The 15037-nt window shown below is 40.0% G+C and overlaps 1 protein-coding gene across 5 annotated transcripts in view; it reads right to left on the reverse strand.

Moving 5' to 3' along the window:
* Positions 1–15037, reverse strand: part of LOC122883304 — a 40392-nt gene that overhangs the window by 13883 nt on the left and 11472 nt on the right. For 2 of the 5 annotated variants that reach the window (XM_044211777.1, XM_044211779.1), the window contains one exon: positions 2576–2720. Coding sequence is in view for 3 of the 5 variants with exons in the window: in XM_044211775.1 (XP_044067710.1) it covers positions 2608–2720 (113 nt within the window). In the remaining 2 variants the exon portion in view is untranslated. Of the gene's footprint in view, positions 1–1508; positions 1649–2575; positions 2721–15037 lie in introns of those variants that run through there. The other 3 variants (XM_044211775.1, XM_044211774.1, XM_044211776.1) reach the window with 2 other exon arrangements.

A 15037-nucleotide genomic window follows, 5' to 3' on the forward strand; every position in this document is an offset into this window, starting at 1 on the left:
TGCACACACACAGTCATTTCATGTCAAACAAAATTATCTCAGAGGAGATTTGCATGCTGTTCCTTCACTATTGGATTAGTTTAGACAGATTTGTATATTTCTTCCAAAGTATCTTCTAAAAACTATTTCAGAGCATTGTGAGCATACACACTTTGTAGGGTTCTACATAAACTGTGTAGGCAGTTAATGCCAGGGGTGTAAGATAACTAAGTATATTTACTTACATACTGTTCTTAAATACAACTTTGCAGTGTGGTTAATTTTTGTGAGTATTTCCATTTTGCACGACTGAATATTTTTCACTCCCCTACATTTCAGAGAGAGAAATATTGTACTTTTTACTCTGTTTAGTCTAGTTTAGTATAAAGAAAGAAGGGAGAAATAGCTAGCCTGGCTCTGTCCAAAGCAAAAAAATAAAAATACACCTACCAACACCTCTTAAGTGTATTATTTACAAGATGTATGTTGTTGTTTTTTTATCTATACATGAACAGAAATGTAAAAATGTTATATCATCTTCTTTTGAGTTAAAGTTTTCTTATGTCACTCTCATAAAGAAAGCAAATAGGTGTATTTCCCAAAATGTTCCTTTAAACTAACCAGCAGTATATGATGTAGTTACAACTAACATTAATTCTCACTGGTTGCAACACTGAAAGGAATCATTCTTCACAAACAGTTTTCTTTTTGATATTTTAGTACTGTATTTTACTGCAAATACCTCTGTATGTTTACAAAAAAGATCTGATTGCAGGACTTCCTAGTTAACATCATTATTAAACAGCATTTTGACCAGATATTTTGAAGATAGTTCATATAATCTTTAATCTAAACGGAACATATATTAGCAAGCTAATGTTAGTTTTGCCAGTTGGTTCAGTTAGCTGGAGTTACACCTGGCATTCACTGGGTGTAAATATTTAGTAACAACTAACCTCTACATAAGAACTAGTTTGTGTGGTGCAACCCGTTTTAATTTAGTGATGTGTAAATCTCCATCATACAGTATAAATACACAGTAACCATCTACATTATAAGTAGGCTACGTTTGAGCTTACAAAGAGCTGGTGCAACCAGCTCCTGAAGTAGAGCCTCCAAAATGTCACTTGAACGGAGAATATGTTCAGTTTGAGGTGCAAATATGTTCACAATTACTGACTTAGTACAAGACATTTGGAAGTTGGAATAGTTGTCAATATCTGCACTCACTGCTCTGCACATTTCCCAGAGGCACAAACAACGCACACATGAATACACTACATACGCTGCACATACTTTTATAAACAGAGACAATGGCAGCAATGTGGTTAAAGTATTAGATTAGAGAGAAAGCTGAACATCAGGGATCCAAATGACAAAGCCAGCAGTGAGCAGAAGGAGGTCATGGCAAGCTACTGTATATATATTGTGTGTGTGTGTGTGTGTGTGTGTGTGTGTGAGTGAGTGAGTGAGTGAGTGAGTGAGTGAGTGAGTGAGAGAGAGAGAGAGAGAGAGATTGTGGAATATACCACCACAGGATCTGGCTTTGGCTTTCTGTTTCTTGGAGATAAAAATGCATCTTTTTTCCCCATGTCCTCTTTTCTTGGTCCCTCTCCCTCTCTCTTCCTCCAGATCTCCTCTCCTCCTCTCTCTCTCTCTGTCTGTCTGCCTGACCCTGCAGATATGTGAGGCGATGCACAGCGAATGAATTAGCAGAGCAGAGGCCTCAGACAGCCCTTTATGAAATAGACAGACAGACAGACAGACAGGCAGGCAGGCAGGCAGGCAGGCAGACAGAGTACAACACCGTGGAGAGAGGAAAAAACGAGAGGGAGAGGATGAAGGAAAGGAAAGGGTAAGAGAGAGGTGATGAGACACAGGAGAAAATGAGTGGGATGAAAGGACAGACAGGTGGGAGAAGATGCAAGAAACCGGGGGAAGGCAGAGAAATAGGGGAGCACACTTAAAGCATGAAGGAGAAACGAGGAGGGGAGGGTGTGATAAACAGTGGGGGAGGGAAGAGAGAAAAGAGAGTGATGAGACGAAGAAGATGAAGACAGTGAGAGAAATAGCGGGGAAGCCTGGGAGAATGTGCGATCAGCGCAGGGAGGGGGGGGAAGAGAGCGAGAGAGAGAGAGAAAAAAAAGGAGGCGATGAGAAGGAGGTCATCAGCGGTCTGTTTCTGCCTGCATTTTGTCAGCCCCCTTCTGAAATATTCAGAGGAGAAACACATACAAGGGGTGGGTTTCTGAACCGCCAGCGAACCCAATGTAGGATGGGAGCACATGTCTAGCAGCATACTTAACAGTATGTGAAGCTCACAAGTGGTGAACAAGACTCTGGAGGAGGAGTGGCAATTTCTGTACGAACGCCCCTGCAGCATGCTCGACAGTAACACACAATTAGGGTGCAAGAATGTTTATTCTAGCATCTGTCTTCATTTCAGAACGTTACGAGTAAAATGATGACAATGATATTATCAGCATATTGAGAATGATGGCAATGGGTGGCGATAGCCCTATTGATGCCTGCTGCTGGTGATTATTATAATAAAGATGTCAGTGATGATGATGATGAAGGGTGCAGCTACTAATACCGATGGTAATGATGGTGATAATGAGGTCATACTGAGAGCTGCGAAGACGTGTTGAGGGGCGGATGCAGGCAGCAGATCTGGCTGAGCAGCAAGCAGGATGCAGCAGTGCAGCGCAACCACAGGGTGGAAGGTTTCCACTGTGTTTCTGAGATCACACACACACACACACACACACACACACACACACACACACACACACACAGCACAGCACAGAACAGAACAAAACACATGCACATCAGCATATAATCTAACTACAATCTTTGGATTACACAATCGCTTTGCAATGAAAAGTCAAACCAACGTGCTGTTTAACCCTCAGATGTCCAACTGGGGTCTAACAGACTCTGCAGCCTCTTTATTATGCAATATCTACCCAACAAAAGCTAATTGTAGTTTCTACTCCTAGTTATGCTTAAAATAGATTGGTGAAGAGAAAATCAGCTAAATTTCCATGTGCCCTAAAAACAATCAGAGGTTTATATCCTTAATTTCCAGCTCTCTGCTTAACAGACCTGTAACAGTTTCTTTAAAGAGTGTATCTATCATTCCCAATTCTGTCAGACTTTGTCACATGTCGATTAATTCCATACAAACGGGCAACATTTTTCTAGTAACAGGATTCAACAGACCCAAATAACATAATGCTGGTTTTCTTGTGAAAATGTATGCATATTACTGTGTTTTTATTGTGTCATCTGTTTAATTATATATTTAAATGAGTAATTAATTAGCAGGAGGCTGTTTTATGAACAATGCTTTTGACTATGAAAATATCTTACTGGGGTCTCTTGGATCGCAGCATTACTTCAAAAGTGGGACATTTTTCTTCGGTTTAAAAATAAGTGTAACCTGACTTCAGTTACATTTCAGGGATGACATTTACATTTACAGTTATTTCGAATTACATCATGCGTTATAAATTGTTAATGCGTTCAGTAGTCAAGAGATGTTGCTTTTACTGAAAGAGCAGAACAACTGAATAGAACAGACTTAATAACAACAGAGCCAAATGCTGCACAAAGCATAAACTGGGCGGCTTTTGGGAGGCTGAGTATATTAAGGTTAACCTCAGCATTTCTTAGGTGATTCCCTACAGTCATCTTAAATTAAAGAAATATGTGCAGCTGCTGCCAAAATTATAACCACTAAAGCAGAGGTTGCATGATACATATATTTTTAGATTTCGTATGACTTCCACTTTCCAAGGATATCATTATCCCTGACGTCTATCGCGAATAAATGTCCATAAGTCCGCTTAGAAATCATAAAAGATGCTCCTTATAACTCCAGAATTTGCCTAAGAATCATCACATTTTTAAGTTTTCTTCAGTATCAAAGTAATCCAGTGATAATTGTCTGTACATCCATGGGTACATTGCAAAGAAGAACTGCTAATAGCTAATTTGGAATACTTTTAAGTCCCCCAAATTATGGGAACTTTAGTTCCAAAACTTAGGACAATTATGCCCCAAATAAAAGTAAGACAATGAATAATAATAGGAGTGACAACATTTTTCCTGTCGCACTGTCAATATATGTCTCATCACCCATATATATCGACCGATAGTAGCTTATTGCAGATATATCGTATCAGTGTATATGTCGGCCGATATGTAACAAGAAATTCCCAAACTAGTTTTGAGGTTATTTAGAAAGTGTCAACATTAAATAGTTTGTCCACCAGAGATCACTGACAAGTTTCAACAATAAAATGTTCCACTCAGTATGTATCTTGGTCAGCTATATCAACATTATTTGTTTATGTTATGTGTTCAGGTAAAAAAAATTATTTTCAGCCAATATATCGTTTACAGATTTTTTTAAAACCCTCAAATATCAATATCAGTATCCGCCTGAAAAAATCCAGTATCAATCATTTTGTGATATCTGTCTCTAAGATTCCTGGCACCAACTCAATATAATGGAGGTAAATAGAATTAAAATTTTTGTGCTCAAAACATTTAACAATTTTGAAAATTTCCAACTCTTTTCTGAAACAATACCCCTGTTACTCAATTACATAACCCACAGGCCTCAATGAGAACAGTTTTAATGGAACTACTTTACTTTCAACTTAAGAAATAGTCCCTATGAAAACTGTTGACAATGAGGACTTGCTGTGGTTTTTCACAACCTTGAGCAGCACAAATTAACTTCCATTCATCTCCTTTGTATTAGGGTAGTGGCAGAATTTTTAGAGATGGGTATCTCAAATCCTCATCACATAAAAGATAAAATATCTGCCTCATGGCTACATAGCACTTTGGGTGAGAAAATGTTTTTTGTGATTTGGGTGAACTGACATCTTTTCAATTTGTGTTGTAAATACATGGGGGTGTCAATGCATTAGAGATATTAGAGATCCAACACAATCTAAACCTTTTTCTCTGAATTATATTTATAGTATTTCACTAATCTAGAATTTCCAGAGAAGTAAGTTTAGTATTTTCTCAGCTCTTGTATGGTCACTTCACATGACTGACAAGAGCTTTAAGTTGTCACTGTCATGCAGGTTTCAATTTTGCATACACACACTGAGACAGTAGTTTAGGCTGACATTTCACCTAAACGTATGCATGATACTACACCAGTTTACACAGCTCACAGAGAAAGAAAAAGAGTTCATTCATCACATGTTTGACAGACAGTGGTGGAATGTAACTAAGTACATTTACTCAAGTACTGTACTTAAGTACAAATTTGAGATTCTTGTACTTTACTTGAGTCTTTTCTTTTAATGCCGTTTTCTACTTCTACTCCACTACATTTGACAGCTTTTGTTACTAGTTACTTTACAAATGAATATTTTTCATAAAAAACATACAAAGAGCTTATAAAATATGTTTGTTATAAATTCAACTACCCAACAGTTTATACAAGTATAGCTGAAACCATTAGTCGATTAATCAATTAGCAAATTGACAGAAAATTAATTAGCAACTATTTTGATAATCGTTTGTCATTTTTCAGGCAAAACCATTTCATGGTTCCAGCTTCACAAATGTGAGGATTTGCTGCTTTTCCTAAGCATTGTGAGGGCGTCACTTTGGGCTCTGGGTAATGTGACGGAATTTCTCACTATTTTCAGAATTTTTACAAACCAAACAATCAATGGATTAATGGAGAAAATAACCAGCAGATTAATCCATAATGAAAATAATCATTAGTTGCAGTCCCATTCAAAATAGTACTACAGCAGAAAAATCCTGCTTTTACATTAATGCATGAGTAATAACAATCTAGATATATAATATTCTTGCAGTCACAAGGGCCATTTTTCTGCATTGAGTACTTTTACTTTTAATACTTTACAGTACATTTTCCTGATTACGTACTTTTTCTTAAGTAACATTTTCAATGCAGGACTTTTACTTGTAACAGAGTATGTTTACACTGTGGTATTAGTATTTTTACTATACTAAGTATAGGATCTGAATACTTCCTCCACCACTGTCGACAGATGATGACAATACATACCACAAATGCCTTTATATATACCTTTCCACTGTCAGAATATGACCCAAATGACCTTGTGCTCCTCCTCACCTGAGAACAGCAAACTTGCTGCCTGCACTTATCACATAAAGACTCCCCAAAAAGCCTCTTTTCCCTCTCCACATTAGATTTACAAAGCCAGCATCCATGCAATTTTCCTAATTGTAGCCAGAGATTCACAAGGCCGATATGTTCCCATCATGTTCCTGAGCGCAGCTTTCAGTTTCTGTCATCACATTAGGACAAATCCAACTAAGTGATTATTATCAAGGGCAACAATAGAGCAAACCCCCGAGATATGAGGGTTGCTGTATATGAGTATGTGTGTATGAGGGAGTGTAAAGAACGACTATTGCTCAATAAATGATTTAAATTAATTAAGCGCACGGCACTTCATAGGCTTTACACAACCAAGACATCAGTTACAGGCTAACAATCCTCATCAGGCAGTATGAAATATTTCAATTACATCACCTCTTCAGCACCGACCTGTAACTGGATATCAACATGTAAAGCAGCCTGCCCTCTATATGCTCCACCTTCAAATCAATCTATCACGCTATCTGAAGATCAGGCATCGATGCACACATAAGTGGTGATGGACAGAAATAAATGGCGCTGATAGAAAGAAAGAGGAGCGTATAGAGGACGAAATGTCTTCCAAACATTGCGAGGCAAGTTCATCAGAGGCCTGGACTACAGCACATTACATCTGAGAGGAGACGAGAAATCACATCATGTCCATGGCAATCTCTGGCCCCGCGGGACACCACTGCACTGTGCATAACAACATGGAGTGATGGGGAGACAGAGAAGAAAAAAGGGAGAGAGAGGGAGGCAGAGAGACAGTGGGAGGGGACAGGGGTTACAGCTTAACCCTCTGACATTTTTGCCATCAGCTGCAATGCCTATCTCTAAGCCTCACACACCCACACCCACTGAGGACTAAGACCTTGTACCAGCACTTGGAAATTCAGTTTGCAATTTAGTGCCTATCCCAAAGTGACCTGTTACAAGCGGTCACATAACAGTTCCAGTGAACATAACCTGCTGAGCTATTTGTCCTGGACTAACATTCTGAATCTCATAAGCAAGAATATGATTTGGAGTCTGCTCAAAGCTCTTGGCAACATTCTTCTTTTAATGAGTGAGAGTATTAAGTGACAAGTGAAAGGTTATCTCTAAACAAGAGTGTTAAATGTAAGCATGGCTTCTGTTGCTATATTATATGTACATTTTTTCAAGGATAATACTGGTGATATTTGATATTTTTTATAGTCAATAAATCCCATGAAAATACCAAAGTCTGATATAGCATGTTCCTTTTTGCCATAGACCTATATTGTTGTCCAAAAACTTTAAAAACCACATCAATTGACCACACTGTTGCACTGACATGTTCCTTCATTACTATGAACGTGGACTGTAGTTTATTTTGAGTCAATCCTGCTTACACCGTCCTGCTGCTGTAAATACTCATGACATTTGGTGCTCTAGCCAAATGTGTATTAATCTTCAGTTGAAAATAGTCCACAACAAATGTGCTATTTACTCCTGTTTGAGTAACAATTGCTAAAAACTACAGTGCCCAACTGTTTTAGGAAATGACTGAGCTTTAAAAAAAAAAAGAAGAAATTATATGTTTGTGTCCCTTTAAAAAAGTATATTTTTCAGTAGGACCAAATGGACTGAGTCTTTTCATGGGATTTGCTGTCATTAAGAAAAATATAGAATAATTATTTTTATCCTTTGAGAGATGCTATACTGGTTGTGATGACACTAAATATCACATGTTTTTTTCTTATCAAAATGTATCACAAAAGCAAATGTTTTTTAACATTTGATTAAGGATAACATTTGTGCAACTTTCACCTGTACTACATCAACAGACAGTACATATAAATAAATTATAGGCTGTATATTATACATGACTGCACTTCGACCTGCTTTGTGATTGCGATGCTATTTTTGCTGATGCAAAGACTCTTGTTGTTCGTCTGCCACATTTATATCTGGCATGACGATGGGGAGGGGGAAAAAAAGATTTATAATCTTAAAATGTTAAACACATAAACATTTGTAAAATCCACTCTCTTCTATTCTCAGCAGAGGACAGCTGGCAGCTCCACTCTGGTTGCTGTTGGGTATAAAGAACTGTTTGTTTTATCTGTTCCACACCCGATCGTGTGCCTATGATGTGCTCAAATGGCAACCCTTGTGTTGTTTTATTTTTAGAGTTACACAGGATTTTGACATTTCACTCGTTTGCCTCATCCTGCGTCGCATGGCGAAATCTTTCCACCATAAAACAACAAAGAAAATCCCAAAGGTTGCTCGACAGATTTTCTTTGCTTCTCTGAGTTTGGTGGTGGATGTGTGTGTGTTTTAACTGCTGACTGCAGGATGCGCAAAGCAAATAACATCCACCATAAATTGAGGCTAAACATTAAAGTGTGATAAATAAAACTCTGTTTTCATACGTACCCTGAAACCCAATGCTGAATGGGAGCATTTACTCTTGGTGTGTATAAAGATTTAAAACCTGAGGGGAAGTGTGTGTTAGAGTTTCCACGTGTAAAGAGGCTGCGTGGGTCAAGCTAATAAAAATAAGAGGAATAGACTAGATACAGTTTGTTCTATCTCTGCTTTCTGAGTGCACAGAGGACAGTTCCAGTGAGAGACTTCATAAGCTGCAAATACAGTGTAGTGCTGATCCTACAAACGTAGGCAAGGCAAGACCCCATTTTCCTCTCACTTGACTCGACTTAATTAACCAGAATGAGTCAGAAGCAACATTCAGGATTTAAGATGTATCCTTATGGGAATGGGGAATCTCTCTCTCTCTCTATCTCTGTTTATGGTTGACTTCAGTGCTAACTTCCTGCTCATTACTTTAATGATGGCGCTACCGTGAGCTTATGCTCACGAGTGCAGTTTGCTTTTTAACACTGCAGTTTGGGAATAGCATGAAATACACACAGTCACACACACACGCACACACAAACTCATGCATACAGCGACAGAGAATCAAATGAAATCAAAATCCCACACATGCATTATGTATGTGTGTTGTAGCAAAAAACAACTAGCAGCCTTGTCGAAAAACTTCCAAAATCCAAGAATCTTTCACAGCATGTGCAAGTTGCATGTTACCCGCAGTGCTCTGTGACCATGCATGCGCACATTTACTGACAATAAAAGAGTTAATGATAGAAGGAAAAGTAAATGGGAAGCTGGGTAAAGAGAGACAAACATCTTTTTTCTCCTCTGAAGTATCAGCCTAACTCCCAACATAACTGTAATACAGAGAAAGAGTCTGACAGACAGATATATCCAACCTCAGCTCTCTGCTTTTGCTTTAGATGCATTATTCATCTGTGTGCCAATTTGGAGGAAACCTACCAATCCCCCAGCTAACACCAAACAGAGGAGAAGCGCGAGAGAGAGAGAGAGAGAGAGAGAGAGACAGACAGAGAGAGAGGGAGAGAGAGAGAGAGACACAGGAAGACTAGAGAGAAAGAAGTCACAGCGAGAATGTCAGAAAAAGAGAGACAGAAAAAGAGAGAGGAGAGGGAGAGGAAAACACCAGAACAAAAGAATGAGTGAGACAGACGCTGAAGAGCGGGAGCAGGAACGGCTCAATCTCTCAGCTGCAATGTAGTGAAACATCCAAACAGGATTTCAAATGATCCAGGGAGACTTCTCCCTATATGTTTTGATATTCCCAGCTCTGCCTGACTTGTCTGCGCAGAGCAGATTAATGACGATTTCCATGCTAAAGACTCTTAACCCTGTCGAAAAACACAGACGGAGCAAAGACCATGGGCCTGAAGCTCACTTCTATTAGCCTGAAACCCAACTGCACACTGTTGCTAAATCTCAGTCACACATGCTGCAGTATAAATGCCAGAGCAAGCATGCTGTCATATGCAAACACATTCATAACTGCATAATGAAGCTGGGAACTACCATTTTTGTTCATAGTACACTCATCTTTTTCTAATCTCAAGTGTCTTGATAATGTCAGGATCATACCAGCACCACTCCCAGTCAACCACATCCACGCTGGCAGCTGGTGAAGCTGTCCATCCTGGGACAGCCTGCCCCAGATCTAACCCCACACATTCAGTATCCGTCTCATCCTCTTTCCGTCTTTCCAGGTTTGTTACCTATTATGGCAGCAGGCTGTCACACGTACAGACCAGATCCTCTTTAACCTCACAGCCTAGCAGAAGATAAAGTGGTCACTCATAGCAGCACCTCTTCACCGTGATGGATGTGTGTGTGTATGAGGGGGAAAGGGTGTGGGGAGGTAAGTGTGTGGGCTGGATCAGCAGGATTGCGGTTTAATCTGCCACCGTCTCCCCATAACGGAGCTCTGAGCTTTTAGACCTAACAGCTGGTTGCATCTTCCCACAAGCCCACGTTACTGTACTACATAGACGACTAACAGGCTACCTTTGGCTGTGGAGACCCACTAACCTCACTATTTAACCTCACTTTATACTAATACTGTACAATAATATCTATCTGCATCATATCTGCCATGTGACGTTGGGTTCATTATTTGCCGCAGCTTTGCCACTATGTGATCATTTCTACTGTAGTGTTATGAAATAGCATTAATGAATGGCGCTGCTGTGAAGGGCGTTGGCTCACACTCCTCTGCTGAAGGATCTGTCAAACTCTGGCGCTGCTCTGAGGATTCGCCTGTCAGATTTGGCCTTATTTGTCAGTTTGCTGTGATTCTGCTCCCTCAGCTTTGTCGTGTCACCATTCGGATTGCTTCAGAGGACTCCTGGGAGTCGCTCACACGGAGAGTATATGCCAGGCCTCCTAGCTGATTTACATCAGGTCAGTCTTTGCCGAGACAGACAGAATGCTTAAGCTCTACCAATAACACTAGTTATGAGAATTTAAGCAGCTACGGTAATCTCCCGAGGTGCTGTCATAACAATCAAATGGGGCTGTAAAAATAGGTTTCAGCCTTCATATAGCATCGACAATTTATTTTAAACTATTTCTGATATCTGATTCTGATTAATATTGAGGATGCACTACACATTTGCAGAAAAATGGTCAATTTGCACTAAAGAAAAATTGTTAACATACTGTACAATTACATAAACAAAATGACTGATCTGACTTCCCTGTGCACCTGCAAAATCTAATTAAATCTAATTATATGTAAATGGAGATGGACAAAATATATATACTATCAGTGGATGTCTTATTTTTGGATCTAATTTTTAAGTTTTTAAGTACTGCCTGTGGGAAGCATGGGCCGCTAAACCAGTGCCATAAAGACAAGCTGCACCAGTTAAAATAGAAAGGCTCCGTCAAAATTTAATAATTCTCAACAATTTATCGATATTCTCTACAGCAGACAGGGAAAAGAGAAAGTACGGCAGCAGCATGACAGAGGCTGGGTCAGAAATTACCGGAGCTTGGAGCAAAAGTGCCCTTGAATGCTCATAAACCTTTGTTTTTGCTGCTCCCACTGGGCCATCCCCCCTTTTAAAAATTAACAACTGCGCATAAGTGCGTTCACACTGACAATTATGGCAAAATGCAGTGCAGTACACCAGTACCCGGATGATGTACTCGTAATGGTCAAAAAGTTGAGTATGGAACGCTGGACATTATACAAATGTAAGTTATGTTTTTTTTAAACTAAGTACCCCAATACTGTTGTTGGATAGAACCCATCAATATGTTTACTGGGTTAATTAAACAGTCTGTAATGATTTGGTACCGCAAATGGTTGCAATTTGCCATTAAGAAGGAGAAGAAGAAGAAGAACCAGTCAATTGTTGCGATTGTCATTTCTGGTAAGTGCACAATGCAAGTAAGTAGCCTACATAGTGTACACAGTGTACTACATGGAAGTGTACTAACGGATATATTTGAATTGAGACACAGCAATATACAGCAACACTTTCACCCATTCCAGCCACCCTCTATTTGCCCATCATTATGTTTCTTAATACGTTATTATTGTCATCATTGAAATGACTGGGCAGAACTGTGGAGACAGATTTGTTTCCTATTACATTACAATACAGCACCCCCACTAAGTATGGCCACAAAAATGAACACAGCATTGAATCAACACTATTCTAACACTGTCAGGGCTATTGTGTTGAATTGCATGAGATTGTACAGCTGTAGCTAATAAACTAACTCAATATATATAAAGACACATTTTTGCTTGAGGCTGTGTGCACAGTTTTTATGATCAAAAACCAATATATTTCTCTTGCTCAAGATGGATTCAAAAGCATTCCATACTCCCACAAATCATTTATGTCAGCCCACAGGTATCACAATCACAACTCAACTCAAAAAAAAGAAGATGTGACCGGGTGACAGGGGGACTGTTTGTGTACCCGTGTCAAATATTTTGATTTTTCAGTTTCCAAGGGTATTTTTGCATCATGGCCTTGTTAAGTTTTCAGTTTGTAGCTTAGATCCACAAACTCAGTGCAACATCTGATGACTTTAGGAATATACCCCCTCTTAAATGTTCACATAAAACAGAAACGCAAAAGTCAGACAAGCATGAATGCAAACAGAAAGACACACATACACACACACACACACACACACACACACACACACACACACACACACACACATGGCAGTCCAGTTCCCAGGTCTCGGGTGGCGAGTGATGTTTTCACACTTGTGTGGGGAGATTGCTATTTCTGCGCAGAGCCAGATAACTCAATTATTCATTGCGGATGCTGGTGCACTCACTTTACCTCTATAAGGAAGGGGGCGGGTGTGTCTTGCTCAGAGTGTGTGTTCCACATGTGCATGTCTATGTTTGCATCCGATCGTGTGCGCGTGCGCAAGGAGACCTCCAACAGAAGATGAACCACTGACATGCCACACCACACAGTAGGAGAGGAATGAGGCAAGAGGAGAAAAAGAAAAGGAGCTGTCATAAACATGGCAATCAAAAAGATATGAAGCGGGAGGTGAGGATCAAAGAGCAGAAGGAGAAGAGGGAAAGAATTTGTTCCCTTATCTTCTCTCTGAGCCAACTGTGCACCTTCCAATCCTCTCTAGCTCAATAAACGGTTACAAAGAAAAATACTTTTTGAATTACCAGCAAAACTGAATCTCAGCTACCATGACGATCAACCTTTCTGCACAAGAGGGCTTTTTAAGCACCTGCAGTCTTGCTCTTGTGGTGAAACTAAAGCATAACATTTTGATTCTGTTATTGATGCTGCAAACTTGTTATTATTCCCACACATACATCACACTTTTCATTACCTTTTTGCCAGTCATTGTTTCAGCAATAAATAGAGAAAGACAGGACATAAAGGACAGGAGAGAGAATAGGAATAATATGCGAATCATGTGGCGACTTGGGTGGATTCAAACGCACAACAGAGTGAGTGCATTCTACGGTATGCGTTGGGTTTGTGGGTGGACGCCCACTTATCCACAGACCTTTACACAGTACAGTGTAAAGGCCGTGGATCAGTGTGTGCTGAAGTGAGTCCACAAACAGCAGCTGAGTGCTGCCCCTAGAGCACATCTATCACCCCTGACACCATATGGAGTCCTAGGAAGTCCTGAACAAACACACTGCACACACATAGCCTATAGACACAAACACATGTACACATATCTACTCACTGTACATGTAAATAAAGACAAATCTTAGAGATAGAAATTGAAATCTACTTACATGCACATGCACAGGTACGTGCATACAAACTCACACAACCATACAACAGACTTTATATGAAGGATTTCTTCTTTATCTGCACATTTGTTGCATTTCCTGACATAAATCTTTAACTTAAAACAAGTGACAACCTACACATATATGACAGACATGTAACTCTTTTTCAATGGCAGCCTATCTCTGCTTGTGCTGCTGCCCTTATTTCCCTGAGGACAACTCAGAGGAGCCAATTGGAGGAGTTACACATGTCGACACTTCCATGCAACCATTTACCACAGCACACACCCGCCCAGTGGCTCTTTCATCAGCTTTACAGTCTGTAACTCTCATACAGACACGTAGACTGTATGCACATGCTGTAAATTCACAAAAACACAAGGACAGACGCACACACAGACTAACTTAGCTGTCTCACTTCACACACACATGTATTCACACACACTTCTCTCCACTTTAATCTTTAAGGCAGGAAGAATCTATGAGTGATATATTTTAAACCATTCCCCAGGGGTTTTATGGACCGAACCAGTACTCAATCTGATCACAGCATTCGCTTTCTATGTCAGTAATTTATGAATCCTCCCCCTTAGCCTGAGTGTGTCTGGGTGTGCATGTGTGTTTGGAAGCAAGCTAATGAGGGATAGAGAGAGAGGTGGGGAGGGGGGGTCACAGTTAGAATGAAATGGCACTGTAATAAGTGTATACTGTAAGTTAGCATACTGTCTGCAGCACACACACCCATGGTTTCGGGTGAGTCACTCTCTACACTTGCAAGCTTGCATTCGATCTAACATGCCTCAATATGCAACACAGTTTCTGTTAGAGTGTGTCTGGGTGTGTAAATGTCAGCAAACCCCAAAGAAAGCACAACATGAACCTCAGTTGCTCTGTAAAAACTAAGCTCTGACACAACAAAGCCAAAGCGCGACACACCCCTCAACCGTCACACTACCATCTCCCATTCACGGCCCAGCACTAAGTACCATCCAGATGACTGTGTCTAATTTTCACTGGATATACCATTTCCATTTGAAAGGTGGTTAGTGCCCATTGAGCAGTGTTATCGTGGCTGTGCAGACAGAAAGAGGCTGCCCTTCTCCTCCCATCCTCAGACGGAGAAGCCATCGATTTGATTCAGTCTTAAAAGCCAGGTCAGCCTCAACAATGGCAGCTTATGGAAAAACCATTACCCCAGGTGAATTCTGAAATGTTAACCTACATGCATGTTTGCCACATCATTCTCCTTCTCTCTCTCTCCCTCT

The sequence above is a fragment of the Siniperca chuatsi genome, linkage group LG10, assembly GCF_020085105.1.
Source record: "Siniperca chuatsi isolate FFG_IHB_CAS linkage group LG10, ASM2008510v1, whole genome shotgun sequence".
Classification (NCBI taxonomy): domain Eukaryota; kingdom Metazoa; phylum Chordata; class Actinopteri; order Centrarchiformes; family Sinipercidae; genus Siniperca; species Siniperca chuatsi.